Source organism: Schistocerca serialis, chromosome 2 (genome assembly GCF_023864345.2).
Source record: "Schistocerca serialis cubense isolate TAMUIC-IGC-003099 chromosome 2, iqSchSeri2.2, whole genome shotgun sequence".
Taxonomy (NCBI): domain Eukaryota; kingdom Metazoa; phylum Arthropoda; class Insecta; order Orthoptera; family Acrididae; genus Schistocerca; species Schistocerca serialis.
In genome coordinates, this window is record NC_064639.1 from 389,063,494 (window position 1) to 389,078,680 (window position 15,187).

General features: G+C 38.4%; 1 protein-coding gene across 4 annotated transcripts in view; it reads right to left on the reverse strand.

The window, feature by feature from the left end:
• The window catches only part of LOC126457215 (ATP-binding cassette sub-family A member 7-like), a 594,847-nt gene that overhangs the window by 309,076 nt on the left and 270,584 nt on the right, over nt 1–15,187 (reverse strand). For all 4 annotated transcript variants that reach the window (XR_007585450.1, XM_050093334.1, XM_050093335.1 and 1 more), the window contains exon 23: nt 5,093–5,178. Coding sequence is in view for 3 of the 4 variants with exons in the window: in XM_050093334.1 (XP_049949291.1) it covers nt 5,093–5,178 (86 nt within the window). In the remaining variant the exon portion in view is untranslated. The remainder of the gene's footprint in view (nt 1–5,092; nt 5,179–15,187) is intronic.

The window sequence follows — 15,187 nt, forward strand, 5'->3', positions numbered from 1 at the left end:
TAACCAACAAGTATTTAAGAAGAAATTAAAAGAATTTCTGAATGACAACTCCTTCTACTCCATAGAGGAATTTTTAGATATAAATTAAGAAAAAAAGAAAAAAAAAACAAAAATATTAAAAAAAAATAAAAAATAAAAAAAATAAAAATAAAATAAAAAATAAAGAAAAACAAAAAAACACAAAAAATAAAGTTGTTATATTAACTTAAGTATGTTGTTAAATTAACCTAATTATGTCATGTATTGGAAAATTCGACTCGTTCCACATCATTGCGAAATATCGTATTCATGATCCATGGAACTAGTATTAATCTAATCTAATCTAATCTAATCTGTATATAGACTTCATGATATATGTTTAACAAATGTAAATTTTTTTCTTTCAGTATTTAGTTTATAAGTTTTTCCTTCTGAATTAGTTAAGTAGATAACTTCATTCAATAATCAAGGATAATTTTTCAAAGAGAACTTTTTCAAATGTTATTTATTGCTTCAATGGGTACTGATGAAGTTTTGATGCAACGAGCTCTTAAGCCTCAGTTACACAAATAAACAACATTAAGATTTCTTTGGACTTTATTCCAGGCCTCCCTTCACTTAAAAATGTTTTCTGGTGTCTGTACTATTATCAGATAGTTATAATTTTTATGACATTTCACGTCATTTTGCCACAAATTATGCCAAAACACTACCAGTTCTACAGTACTGCATGAATGGTTTCACACATATTTTGCATGAACTGTGTTTTGTGTAACACTCAGCGAGGAAGACGCACCATCCTATCATTGAGCACCGTTTTGTGTTGCATTCAATTGGTCACCACACATGTCTGCTACTCTCACTCAAACAAACATAACGACACAATGAAGCACTCGGGACACAGCATGAACAGCATGAGAGAGAAATGCATGCACAGAAATGTGATAGCAACTGATTGGTGCATCAAAGTCGAGACTTCCACGATTTTCTGCGATGAGCAGTTCTCCTCTTCAATAATGAGGGCTATTCTGTGTCAGTCTTATAAATATTTTTTGGATCAGTTTATTTTGCCCATCCTATATGGTATATAATGACAGATCAGTGTTCGCCATATGGTAGAGACACTGAGCAATAGGCAGGCATGCAGAAAATATTTAAAATCCATTATCTCTCACACAAATTATTTGTTTTCGTCTTCCAGCCATTCTCTTTCTCTACATACTTTTTTCTTTCCCATTTTCTCATTCACTCTGAAGAGGAACTTTGATATAAGCGTAACTTGCCAACTTGTCAACAATCCTGTCTGCTGCTCAACATCTTTTCTGTTTGCTGGGTAGTGATACGTTTGATTTCCAGATCAGTCAGCTCACAACTTTAATTTCTGTTTAATATTTTCATTACATGCAAGGGTCATTTAATAATTAAACAGACAAATAACTGCACAGCAAAAGAGGTTTATTAAATCAATACAACTTTTTGCCAATTTTTCCATGTAATACCCAAAATTTCTATTCACTTATCCTATCTTCTTATGAGTCTTCTTTTCTCTTCAGGGCATACTTATTTAATTTGATCTCAAAGCCAGTTTTGTACCTTTTTTTTACCTCTTTGTTGCCACTGAACTTTATGCCATGCAAAGCTTCCTACATTAGACCAAACAAACAAAAATCTGGAGCATCAAGGCCAGAGCTCGAAGGGAGATGAAGCAGAAGCTTTGAAACAATTGTGTTGTATGAGGTCGAGCATTGTTTTGAAGGAACAGCATGCCTTTCTTCTGCCATCCTGGATATTTCCTCTTCGGTCCGACTTTACTTTTTTCTCAACCATGCCCAAGCAATATAGGTTATAGGTATTCTGTCATTTATCCAAAAAAATCTCAGAAAACCAGATCATGGGCACTCCAAATGATGGTTAATATGACCTTACTAGCTGGTGGTTACATTCTGTATTCCTTATGGACCTGCAATTCATGGTGTTTCCACTGCATGCTTTGATGCTTGAATTCTGGCTCAAAATGCTGTATACAAATTTCACAATCACTTAAAATAATGTCAAAAATGTGACACCTTCAGCACATAATGATTTTTGAGCTCAGTGTAAACGTGAAGTCTCTGTTCCTTGTGGTGACCTGAAAAGTCTCTGAGAACCCACTTTGCACAAGTCTTACAGTAGCTTAGGTTATTTTGAAAAGTGGAATGAGTTGTGCCAATACTTGCTCAACATTTTTTCAGCAGTTTGTTCCACTGCAATTCAACAATCTTTTTGGATAACTGAATCATTATGAGCTTTCTACAGTGAGGTCGATACTGTTACCAGGCACCTGGAATCATGCTTGTTGGTTAAACTTTCGTGATCATTTTTAAACTTTTTCACCCACATATAAAACGAACACAGTTCATGCAGTGTTTGTTTCATCCAAGAGAATATTTCTGATGGTTATACAGTTTCCAAAAGTAAAAACTGGGTTGTAGATTTCTGTTCCCCAAACGTACTTTCTTCTGGCACACATACCATTGTAAGTAAGACCTTAGTTGCTATGTTTCTGTAAATATTAATAAAAAAAAAAAGACTAACATTCACAGTAAGGTCGCCAGCTAACACTTACATAAGTTCCAATTACGTGTATTAGGCACTGCCCTTACTACGTATGTTTGTCCCTTTAGTTACTGAATGACCCTAGTATTATAATGCTTTCATGCTATCACTGTTATTTCAGTCTTTATTACTACAATTTTTTTTTTGTGATTTTCCCTACACTTGTCGAAATGTCTCATTTAATTTAAGATGTTTAAGACATTTACAACAAATGAGAAGAAGGCAAGAGATGTCCTACAAACTATCTACTTCTATACTCTGCAAGCCACTGTGAAATGTGTGGCAAAGGGTACATCCCATTGTACCAATTATTAGAGTTTCTTCCTGTACCATTCACATTTGAAGTGCAGAAAGAATGATTGTTTAAATGACTCTGTGTGTGCTGTAATTAATCTAACCTTGCCCTCACAATTCCTAGGGTTGCAGTATATTCTTAAGGTTACCATTTAAAGCTGGTTCATGAATCTTTTTAAGTAGTCTTTCCCAGGACTGATTACATCTATCTTCAAGAGGCTGCCAGTCCAGTTTTTTCAGCATCTCCATAACAAACTCACACAGGTCAAACAAATCTGTGACTATTCATGCTTCTCTGTATACATTCAATATCTCCTGCTAGTCCTATTTGGTACAGTCCCACACACTTGAGCAATATTCCACAATGACTTGCATGAGTGATTTGTACGCAGTCTCCTTTGTAGACTGATCAAATCATTTCATATGCCAACAAAGCTTTATACCCAGGTATTTGTATGAGTTGGTCAATTTCAACTATGATTTATTGATATTATAGGATGCTATCTTTTTTCATTTTATGAAGCGCACATTTTTACAATTATGGACATTTAAAGCACATATCCAGCGTTTGCACCAGTTTGAAATCTTATAAAGATCTGACTGAATATTTATGCAACTTCATTCAGACAGTACTTCATTACAGATGCATCATCTGTAAAAAGTCTGAGGTTACTAATAACATTGTCCACAAGGGCATTAATAATACATTGTGAACAGCAAGGGCCGCAACACACTTTCCTGGGGCACACCCAAAGTTACTTCTACATCTGAAAATGACTCTCCATCCTAGATAACATGCTGCTTCCTCCCTACCAAAAATATCCTCAGTCACAAGTAAAAACTGATACCCCATATGATCGTCCTTTTGACAATAAGCATAGTTGTGGTACTGAGTCAAACGCTTTTTGAAAATCAAGAAAGATTGTATCTACCTGAGTACCTTGATTAAAAGTTTTCAGTATGTCATGTCAGAAAAGTGTGAGTTGGGTTTCATGTGATCAGTGTTTATGGAAGACATGCTGGTTATCCAGGAAGGGGTCATCCTGTTCCAGATACCTCATTCTGTTTGAGCTCAGAAAGTGTTCTAAGATTCTACACAAAATTGATACCGAGGATATTGGACACAGTAGTTCTGTGGATAATTTCTAACACCCTTCTTATAAACAGATGTGACCTGTGCTTTCTTCAAACTACTGGGCATGGTTTTTGGTTCCAGGCCTTACGATACATTATAGTTCAAAGAGGCGCTAACTCAGACACAAAGTCAGTATAGAACCTGACAGGAATTCCATTGGTCCCTGGGGCTTTGCTTAGTTTTAACAGTTTCAGATGTTTCTCAACACAACTGACACTAACACTTGTTTCATATTTACAGTGGTACGAGGATTAAATTGGAGAAATTCTCCTGTGTTTCCTTTGTAAAAGAATATCTTAAAACAAAGTTAAGCATTTCTGCCCTTGCTTTACTATGCTCAGTTCCAGTTCCTGCCTCATTCGTCAGTTACTGGACACTATCTTAGGTGCCTCTAACAGCCATTACATTTGACCAAAATTTCTTTAGGTTTTGTGAAAGATTCTTTCATAATATTCTGCTACAGCGGTCATTGAAGGCCTCGCTTCATCAAAGAACGTGATGTAAAAATGAATCCACGACAAAATCAGAGAAGTAAGCTTTTAACATCTGCAAAGTAAAGTTATTAAATTCATTCAAGACTACAGAATTCTTTTGAAGATAAAGACTGCAAGTAAAGTTTTATTTGCAACACATTTTCCCATGGTAATTTTTTATGCTATAGTATACTGAAAAACTACATAAAAGTTCTGCTTCAGTTACTCATCGTCAATATAGTTCACATTACCATCCTAGTCAGTACACCACAATAATGGAGATAGTGTGGTTACAAACAGGTGTCATCATTATCTTTCTATTGCTGTAGCTGTATGAAGGTATGTAAACAAAGAGCTGAATAAATCAGAAGATAGGATCAACCACAGAACATAAGAAATGAACAATAACTACAAATTTGACAGAGAAGACCATGTGAAAGACATGCTAAGATAAATGTGCACACAACACAGAATAGCAAGCAATAATCAAGCTGCCAGAAGGAAAGTCACCTGTGTAGTGTTGCGATCAATATGATACACGGCAAAAATATGTAGGGCACATAACAAGTGCGATCATGTACACAAAACAAAGAGAACACTTTTAAGTTAATGTTACCTGTTTTGTATTTAACAAGCACTTCCCAGATTGCTCTCCTCGAATATGGATCCACACCAGCTGTTGGTTCGTCGAGTATAACTGTCCTGTACATGCAAAGAAACATTTTATTTTATTTTTACTTTCAAATAGTTCCTGTAACCTTAATGCATCCAAATTCAAGAATAGTTAACAGTAACTCCAGTTTATGTGCTCCCATGAAGACAAGTTATTTAACTCATTATAACAACTGTAAATTTTAAATTCATGTATTCATGTGTGTCTGTTCTAAGCTTTCTACTGGAAGTCTCACTCCTTTTGATATGAATTTGAAAAAATAGGGAAAGTTTCTAAATAACATTGTAGCCATTAATTTTGTTTATATTTTTAGCACAAAAAACAGGGATAATTTTGTTTAATTAGTTTTCATTGCAAATTAACTAAGTTGGTACAGTAAAACTTACTCAGAACAGAATCTCATGGGACTACAATAATTTTCCAAATTGGACAAGTTTCCGCAGCACACAAAACAAACAAGGCTACATAAAGCTTCTCAAGTAGCAGGCACACCCCAAAGCATACCATTATAAATGTTGGATGGCTTTACTCCTGTACAGTTAATGCTGACATACTGCATATTGTACAATATATCACTAGGCTGTTACACCAGCTGATAAATAACACAGCATGTCTTTATTTTTTTCTATAACTTTAAATTAATTTATTGTTGTACATATACAGGGTGGAGAAAAATTGTCTCAAAATTTTAATCCTGAATAGCTGATGCCAGTAGGAACTAATGTTGTGTAGGTCAACAACACACCATTTTTGAACTACAGAAACTTGGTGCCACACACTCCGATTGGCCATGGGATTGCCCTGTTGGCGGTCATCAGTTGACAGGCAGTGCTATGGTTGTCAGTTCATACACACAAACGTCCCTCACCCCATCACTACCCCAATGTGGTAGGCACACATGTCAAAAGTCTTGCTATGTGTCTCCACCTCATGTCAGAGGCATTCACGTGTAAGCTTTGCTTCGGAGCATACACACATCACCTGCAATTTAGTCATACAGTAAGCATGGCAGCACAGTATTCATTTGAAGAACAATGAGATATTGGTTTTTGTTTATGGACTAGCCGACGGTAACGTGCATGAAGCTCGACGGTTGTATGAGGAACAGTACCTAACAAGATGCCACCCACACCCACAAACTGATACAGCAATTCACTGGCGACTTAGTGAAACAGGCTCATTAGCAGGACATCATGGTGATGGTGGAAGACCACAAACACAATGGGATGCTGCATTTGAAGAGACTGTTCTCGAGGAAGCACCTACGACAAGTTCTTGAGTGGTTGGACATGATGTGAGGATCCCTCCTTGGTTAGTCTGGTAGGTTTTGAGGCATGACAGCCACCATCCATTTGGTTTCCACCTTGTCTAAATCCTAAATCCTGTGGTGGACTGCGAACACATGCTCGGGTTTTGCTGGTTGTTTCTGCGACATGTTGAACGAGATCCCGACTTTCCCGCCATTATGTTGTTTACCAATGAGTGCACCCTCCATTGGGATGGCCTTTACAACACTTTAAATGTTCATTACTGGGGAAGGGGAAATCCTCATATCACATATGTCCGTGGACACCAAGAACGATTTTCACTTAACACTTAGGCAGGCACTGTGGGTGACCATCTGATAGGACTGGGTCGACTACCTCCCCAACTTACCAGGGCAAACTACCTTCACTTTCTGCAAGAAACGCTACCCGGACTGCTGGAAGGTGTTCCCATGGACATACAGCTATGCATGTGGTTGCAGCACTGTATGACATTACCAAGCATGTGTCACATCAGAGGGACACCAGTTTGAGCATCTGCTTTAAGTAAATAATGTCCTTGCTACAAAAAGGGCCCTTTTTGCCAAATATCAAGGAGGTAAACTTGTTTGAATATTTTATTCAAAATTGTTTCTTTTTCAAACAATTTTTTCCACTATATAATAGTTCCAATAGTTGGGAGAATTTGTGTGTGCTGCAAACTGCATAATATTGTTTATGAATGCAATAGCTTCTTCAAGCGTGTTGATTTTTTTAGACACATCATTTTCTCCTCTTTTCTTGTGTTGTTTCCTCCTCATAATCTTCTGTGTTACAGATTTCTGTTAGATCTGTTGCTGAAGTAAAAGAGGAATGTGATGGCTAAAAGTCATCACTTAGAATATAGTCATCTGGACTACAAAAGTTATGTTTTTGGGCTTGAATTAATTCAGCAATTTCTGCTGCATTTTCTTGAGCTTCTATGAGTATGGAAGCATCTCATTCATCACCTCCAGACCCTGTTTTATTGAAGCATTTAGTGAAAGTTTCAGGCTTTATTTCCATTACTGCAAAACCAGTCCAGTGTACTGGATCCAGGACAAAAAACTAACTGTGCAAGAGAAAATGCACATTCAGCTTCTTCAACACAAAGAATAAGAGACGGCATCAATAATCACCGATAATGGGACTAGAAATATGAAGACCACTGGTCCATTGGTTGTGTGTAGCTGATTGAATCTTGCAGGAACCAAGCCAATTTCACATTTGATAACTTTAATTTCTGATGGGAGGTAGCACTGTTTAGGAAAACAAGAACTTGGTGGTGTCCTTTCTTCGTTTTAGCATTCAAAGCACCCAATGACTCCTCCATAAAAACACTCACCATCCATGCCATTTTATTGTTTCGCCTTGTGATTGGAAGCTTATTGAAACAACAGGGTTTTGCCACCTTCCCAATCATCACTGGCTTATCCATTTCACCTAACATGTTTCCACACAGCAGTATATTGAGTCTTTCCTTGGATATTTATCCACTTATACACTTTTCACCCTGAGTTGCTTGAGATTTTGAAGGAAGTGTGTAGTAAAATAGACACACCTCATTGACACTGATAACGTCTTTCTGGTCATTATTCGCAATTAAGTTGTGCAGTATTGCCATCCACACTGTTGCTGTGTTTTTGTGCACATTCTTAGCTTCCCCACACACTTAATTGCAAAAGATGTTAGGCCTACGTCTGGAATGCCTTAAACTCCACATTCCCAAGCCCTTTAGTGACTTTCAGAGCTTCCCTGTGCAACACAGGTCCAGAGAAAGATAATGTTTTGGCCCACACACTTACAAACCCTTCCCACATTATCTTGTTGAGGTCTTCACTCTCCATCTTCTTTGCCTTTCTTTTCATTTGCCCCTTCCTTTTCATCCATTCATCCCATATCTTATCCTTATTTGTTAAGTTTCATAAATTTGTATTTTATCACATCTGAAATGCAGCATTATTTCCTGCACAGAGCATTTGTCCTTCTCACTCATGTTGATTACCTTAATCTTAGTATGTTTTAGCAGGAAATACTTTTTGTTTGACATTGTGTTGTCACTCATTGAGGAGCTACTTGATGGAGAAGTAGCGGCTCTGGTCTTTTAAACTAACGTACAGCTGGAAGAGCAGTGTGCTGACCACATACGCATCCATATCCACATCTAGTGATGCCTGTGGGCGAAGGATGACATGGTGGCCAATCGGTACTGTTGGGCCTTCATGGCCTGTTTGAGCAGAGTTTTAGTTTTTCTTCCTTTATCGTGTAGTCTCTTAAAAGTCCTACAAGTCAGCTGAGATTGTCAGGAAATAATGCAGGTAGTGCATAGCTTTGGAGTACTTGACCTTACCTGGTAAAACATTATTTAATGGAACAACAGTCATCTCTTTCAAATAACAGCATTGTCAAGGTTGTACAGTCTTTGTGTAAAAAGTAGCATCCTTGTATAAAAATGAATAACTAAGGTATACAGTAAGGCATTAGTACTATATAAGCTTTTTTTCCATATTATACAATAAATTATCAATTGGGTTTAAAATTTTCATTCAATTTCCACTTTAGGCACACTCTGGTTTATGCAAAGAAATTAGTATATAAAAGTGTATTGAATGCATTGGGGCTGAAACATTTGTATGGTTTGGCCAGATTTCCAAGTTACACATGTTCGGCTTTGATTAAGTTCTACTGTATTACTTGTTTATTACCTAGGCAAGTTCATGGAAGATAGTTTAAGTCATAAGTGTTTTGGTTCAACGATCTGAACATGTCCTTGTCTGTTTGCAGTTACTGGCACATGGGCCCAAATTTTCTAAATGTGTTTTCCCGTTTGCTCCATAAACTATTAAATTATTCTTGCCAAATTGCTGTTAAATACAATGAACATAAAGTTTTGACCTCCTGTAAGATTGTTACCTTTGGGTTTCGCTTTGCAGTGGTGGTTGTTTTCTCCAATGGGGTGGCGTGGGCATTGGGGAAGTAAATGAGACCCACCAGTGGTCATGCGGAATGTCAAATAGAGATAGACAGATAGTGGAAGAAGAGGGGAAGACTATTGCTCTTTAGGCTGAATTCGATAAAGGTAGAAAAAAATTTGGATTGTTACAGATAGAGAGGAGTTAAGAGAGGTGGGAAGTGGAACAGAAAACAGAGGACACTGACGTAGGACAGTTTCAGGCAGATTTGTGTTAACTGCTGTAGAAATAGGTTTGATCTGCTAACTTCAATTAGAAAGAAGGTAGCCTCTGACATGTGTAAGTGTAGACATAGAACATTAAGCTTTCAATAAGAATCTGAAAAACAAAAATGTAGAAAAATCAGTAAAGACATAAAAGTTTTATTTTATAACCATAATGGAAATTCCTGGGTGGAGCAACATATAAAATACAGGAAAGGCAACAGGAGTGTGTGTTTCTGTGGCTGTGTGTACTTTTGCGAAAACTAGTGTGAATGCTGTTTTCTGTTACACGTTTCTGTTCTCCACACATCAATTGGCTATAGGAGAGTGGTTGCCTTTCAGCTAATATAGATTATTTCAATCAAAATTTCAGGTGTTTCATTATTTGTTTTATTATTTTAAATCATACTATGGCATATCTGTTGCTCATTTAAACATGAAACTCAGCAAATTTATATGTAACAATGGCCATGAATATTTTACAAATGAGATGGTCAAGTTCTTTGAAGCAAAGGGATTGCAGTTCAAGTTATGATAAAGTACATACCTCTGCAAAATGAAGTGGCAGTATGACTAAAAGGTACTATCACTGAAAAGGCTCACTGCATGGTTCCTTGGATGCAAACTTGAGAAGCAGTTTTGATCAAAAGTGGTATCGGCAGCTGTCTTTATCATTAATGCTGGTCCTACTTCAGCACTAGATGGAGAAATTCCAGTAACACATTCTAAAGAATTATTGACAATAAGTCTGACAACAGGTCAGTAAAACACTTCACGGATGGGTACTGTCCCAATGGTTACAGATTATAGTGTCCAAACTGTTGTGATAAAATAAAAAAAAAATGTTTTTACATTCACTTTAAAGTGTTATTCCTTGGTAATTTTTGAAATATCATTGTTTTCCATATGTAGTTGTCCTGTGCAAACCTCTTCTTCTCTGAATAACTACTGCAACTTACATCTTTCAGAATCTGCTTACTGAATTCATTTCTTGGTCTCCCTCTACAATTTTAACACCGTACACTTTCCTCCAATACTAAGCATGTGATCCCTTCCAGTCTCAGAATGTGTCCTATCAACCATTCCCTTTTTCTAGTCAGGTTGTGCCACAAATTTCTTTTCTCCCCAATTATATTCAGTAACTCCTCATTAGTTACGTGATCTACCCATCTAATCTTCAGCATTCTTGTGTAGCACTAAATTTTGATAGCTTCAATTATGTTCTTGTCTAAACTGTTTACCACCCATGTTTTACTTCCTTATGTGGCTACACTCTATACAATATACTTTTAGAAAAGGTTTCCTAACACTTAAATCAATATTCAATGTTAACCAATTTCTCTTCTTCAAGAATGCTTTCCTTACCATTCCCAGTCTACATTTTATATCCTCTCTCAACCAGAAAAGGTTTTTGGCCATCATCAGTTATTTTGCTCCCCAAGTAGCATAACTCATCTACTACTTTAAGTGTTCTCGTTTCCTACTGTAATTCCCTCAGCATCACCTAATTTGACTACATTCTATTACCCTTGTTTTGCTTTTGTTGTTGTTCATATTATATCCTCCTTTCAAGACACAAGTCATTCCATTCAACTGCTATTCCAAGACCTTTGGTGTCTCTGACAGAATTGCAATGTCATAGGCAAACCTCAAAGTTATCATTTCTTCCCCTGAACTTTAATTCCTACTCCTAATTTTTCTTTGGTTTCCTTACAGCTAGAACACTGTCTCACTCCCTTCTCAACCACTGCTTCCCTTTCATGCCCCTTGACACTTAATAACTGCTGTCCTGTTTCAGTACAAGTTGTAAACAGCCTTGTGCTCCCTGCTACATTCAGAAATTCAAAGACACTATTCCATCAACATTCTCAAAAGTTTTCCCCAAGTCTACAAATGTTATAAATGTAGGTTTGCCTTTCTAAGATGAGTCGTAGGGTAAGTATGGCGATGCACTTTCTTGCATTTCTCCAGTAAACTGCAGGAGCGTCTATAGAAAGGTCCCAGAACTGCTCTCATTAATAAACGGTCACAACGCCCATATAGTACTAGGGACAGAAAGTTGGCTGAAACCAGACACAAACAGTAATGAAATCCTAAACTCAGATTGGAATGTATACCGCAGAGACAGACTGGACAGTGAAGGGGGAGGCGTGTTTATAGCGATAAGAAGTGCAATAGTATCGAAGGAAATTGACGGAGATCCGAAATGTGAAATGATTTGGGTGAAGGTCACGGTTACAGCAGGCTCAGACATGGTAATTGGATGTCTCCATAGGCCCCCTGGCTCAGCAGCTGTTTTGGCTGAGCACCTGAAGGATAATTTGGAAAATATTTTGAGTAGATTTCCCCACCATGTTATAGTTCTGGGTGGAGATTTTAATTTGCCGGATATAGACTGGGAGACTCAAACGTTCATAACGGGTGGCAGGGACAAAGAATCCAGTGAAATTTTTTTAAGTGCTTTATCTGAAAACTACCTTGAGCAGTTAAACAGAGAACCGACTCGTGACGATAACATATTAGACCTTCTGGTGACAAACAGACCCGAACTATTTGAAACAGTTAACGCAGAACAGGGAATCAGCGATCATAAAGCGGTTACGGCATCGATGATTTCAGCCGTAAATAGAAATATTAAAAAAGGTAGGAAGATTTTTCTGTTTAGCAAAAGTGACAAAAAGCAGATTTCAGAGTACCTGATGGCTCAACACAAAAGTTTTGTCTCAAGTACAGATAGTGTTGAGTATCAGTGGACAAAGTTCAAAACCATCGTACAATATGCGTTAGATGAGTATGTGCCAAGCAAGATCGTAAGAGGTGGAAAAGAGCCACCCTGGTACAACAACCCAGTTAGAAAACTGCTGCGGAAGCAAAGGGAACTTCACAGCAAACATAAACATAGCCAAATCCTTGCAGACAAACAAAAATTACGCGAAGCGAAATGTAGTGTGAGGAGAGGCGTTCAATGAATTCGAAAGTAAAGTTCTATGTACTGACTTGGCAGAAAACCCTAAGAAATTTTGGTCTTACGTCAAAGCGGTAGGTGGATCAAAACAAAATGTCCAGACACTCTGTGACCAAAATGGTACTGAAACAGAGGATGACAGACTAAATGCCGAAATACTAAATGTCTTTTTCCAAAGCTGTTTCACAGAGGAAGACTGCACTGCAGTTCCTTCTCTAGATTGTCGCACAGATGACAAAATGGTAGATATCAAAATAGACGACAGAGGGATAGAGAAACAATTAAAATCGCTCAAAAGAGGAAAGGCCGCTGGACCTGATGGGATACCAGTTCAATTTTACACAGAGTACACGAAGGAACTTGCCCCCCTTCTTGCAGCGGTGTACTTTAGGTCTCTAGAAGAGCGTAGCGTTCCAAAGGATTGGAAAAGGGCACAGGTCATCCCCGTTTTCAAGAAGGGACGTCGAACAGATGTGCAAAACTATAGACCTATATCTCTAACGTCGATCAGTTGTAGAATTTTGGAACACGTATTACGTTCGAGTATAATGACTTTTCTGGAGACTAGAAATCTACTCTGTAGGGATCAGCATGGGTTTCAAAAAAGACGGTCGTGTGAAACCCAGCTCAAGCTATTCGTCCACGAGACTCAGAGGGCCGTAGACACGGGTTCACAGGTAGATGCCGTGTTTCTTGACTTCCGCAAGGCGTTCGATACAGTTCCCCCCAGTCATTTAATGAACAAAGTAAGAGCATATGGACTATCAGACCAATTGTGTGATTGGATTGAGGAGTTCCTAGATAACAGAACGCAGCATGTCATTCTCAATGGAGAGAAGTGTTCCGAAGTAAGAGTGATTTCATGTGTGCCGCAGGGGAGTGTCATAGGACCGTTGCTATTCACAATATACATAAATGAACTGGTGGATGACATCGGAAGTTCACTGAGGCTTTTTGCAGATGATGCTGTGGTGTATCGAGAGGTTGTAACAATGGAAAATTGTACTAAAATGCAGGAGGATCTGCAGCGAATTGATGGATGGTGCAGGGAATGGCAATTGAATCTCAATGTAGAGAAGTGTAATGTGCTGCGAATACATAGAAAGATAGATCCCTTATCATTTAGCTACAAAATAGAAGGTCAGTAACTGGAAGCAGTTAATTCCATAAATTATCTAGGAGTACGCATTAGGAGTGATTAAAAATGGAATGATCATATAAAGTTGATCGTCGGTAAAGCAGATGCCAGACTGAGATTCATTGGAAGAATCCTAAGGAAATGCAATCCAAAAACAAAGGAAGTAGGGTACAGTACGCTTGTTCGCCCACTGCTTGAATAATGCTCAGCAGTGTGGGATCCGTACCAGATACGGTTGATAGAAGAGATAGAGAAGATCCAACGGAGAGCAGCGTGCTTCGTTACAGGATCATTTAGTAATCGCGAAAGCATTACGGAGATGATATGTAAACTCCAGTGGAAGACTCTGCAGGAGAGATGCTCAGTAGCTCGGTACGGGCTTTTGTTAAAGTTTCGAGAACATACCTTCACCGAAGAGTCAAGCAGTATATTGCTCCCTACTACGTATATCTTGCGAAGAGACCATGAGGATAAAATCAGAGAGATTAGAGCCCACACAGAAGCATACCGACAATCCTCCTTTCCACGAACAATACGAGACTGGAATAGAAGGGGTTGGGTTGTTTGGGGAAGGAGACCAGACAGCGAGGTCATCGCTCTCATCGGATTAGGGAAGGATGGGGGAGGAAGTCGGCCATGCCCTTTCAAAGAAACCATCCCGGCATTTGCCTGGAGCGATTTAGGAAAATCACGGAAAACCTAAATCAGGATGGCCGGACGCGGGATTGAACCGTCGTCCTCCCGAATGCGAGTCCAGTGTCTAACGGAATAGAAGGGAGAACCGATGGAGGTACTCAGGGTACCCTCCGCCACACACCGTCAGGTGGCTTGCGGAGTATGGATGTAGATGTAGATGTAGAATCCAAACTGATCTCCCCTAAGGTCGGCTTCTACCAGTTCTTCCATTCTCCTATAAAGAATTCATGTTAGTATTTTGCAACCATGACTTATTGGTAATATTCACAGTTGTCAGTACCTGCTTTCTTTGGAAATGGAATGATTACATTCTTCTTGAAATCTGAGGGTATATCAACTGTCTCATAAATCTCACACCAGGTGGAAGAGTTTTGTCATGGATGGATCTCTCAAAGCTGTTAGTAGTTCTGATCCTGGAGCCTTGTTTCGATTTAGGTCTTTCAGTGCACTGTAAAATTCTTCTTGCAGTATCATATCACCCATCTCCTCTCCATCTACTTTCTCTTCCATTTCTATAACATTTCCTTCAAGTTTATCTCCCTTGTATGTATCCTCTACATACTCCCTCCACCATTCAGCTTTCCCTTCTTGGCTTAGGACTAGTTTTTCATCTCCATCCAGCTCTTGATATTCACACATCTGCTTCTCTTTCCTCCAAAAGCCTCTTTAATTTTTCCATAGGCCGTATCTATCTTTCCCCTAGAGAAACTTGCATTCGGGAGGATGACGGTTCAATCCCGTGTCCGGCCATCCTGATTTAGGTTTTCCGTGATTTCCCTAA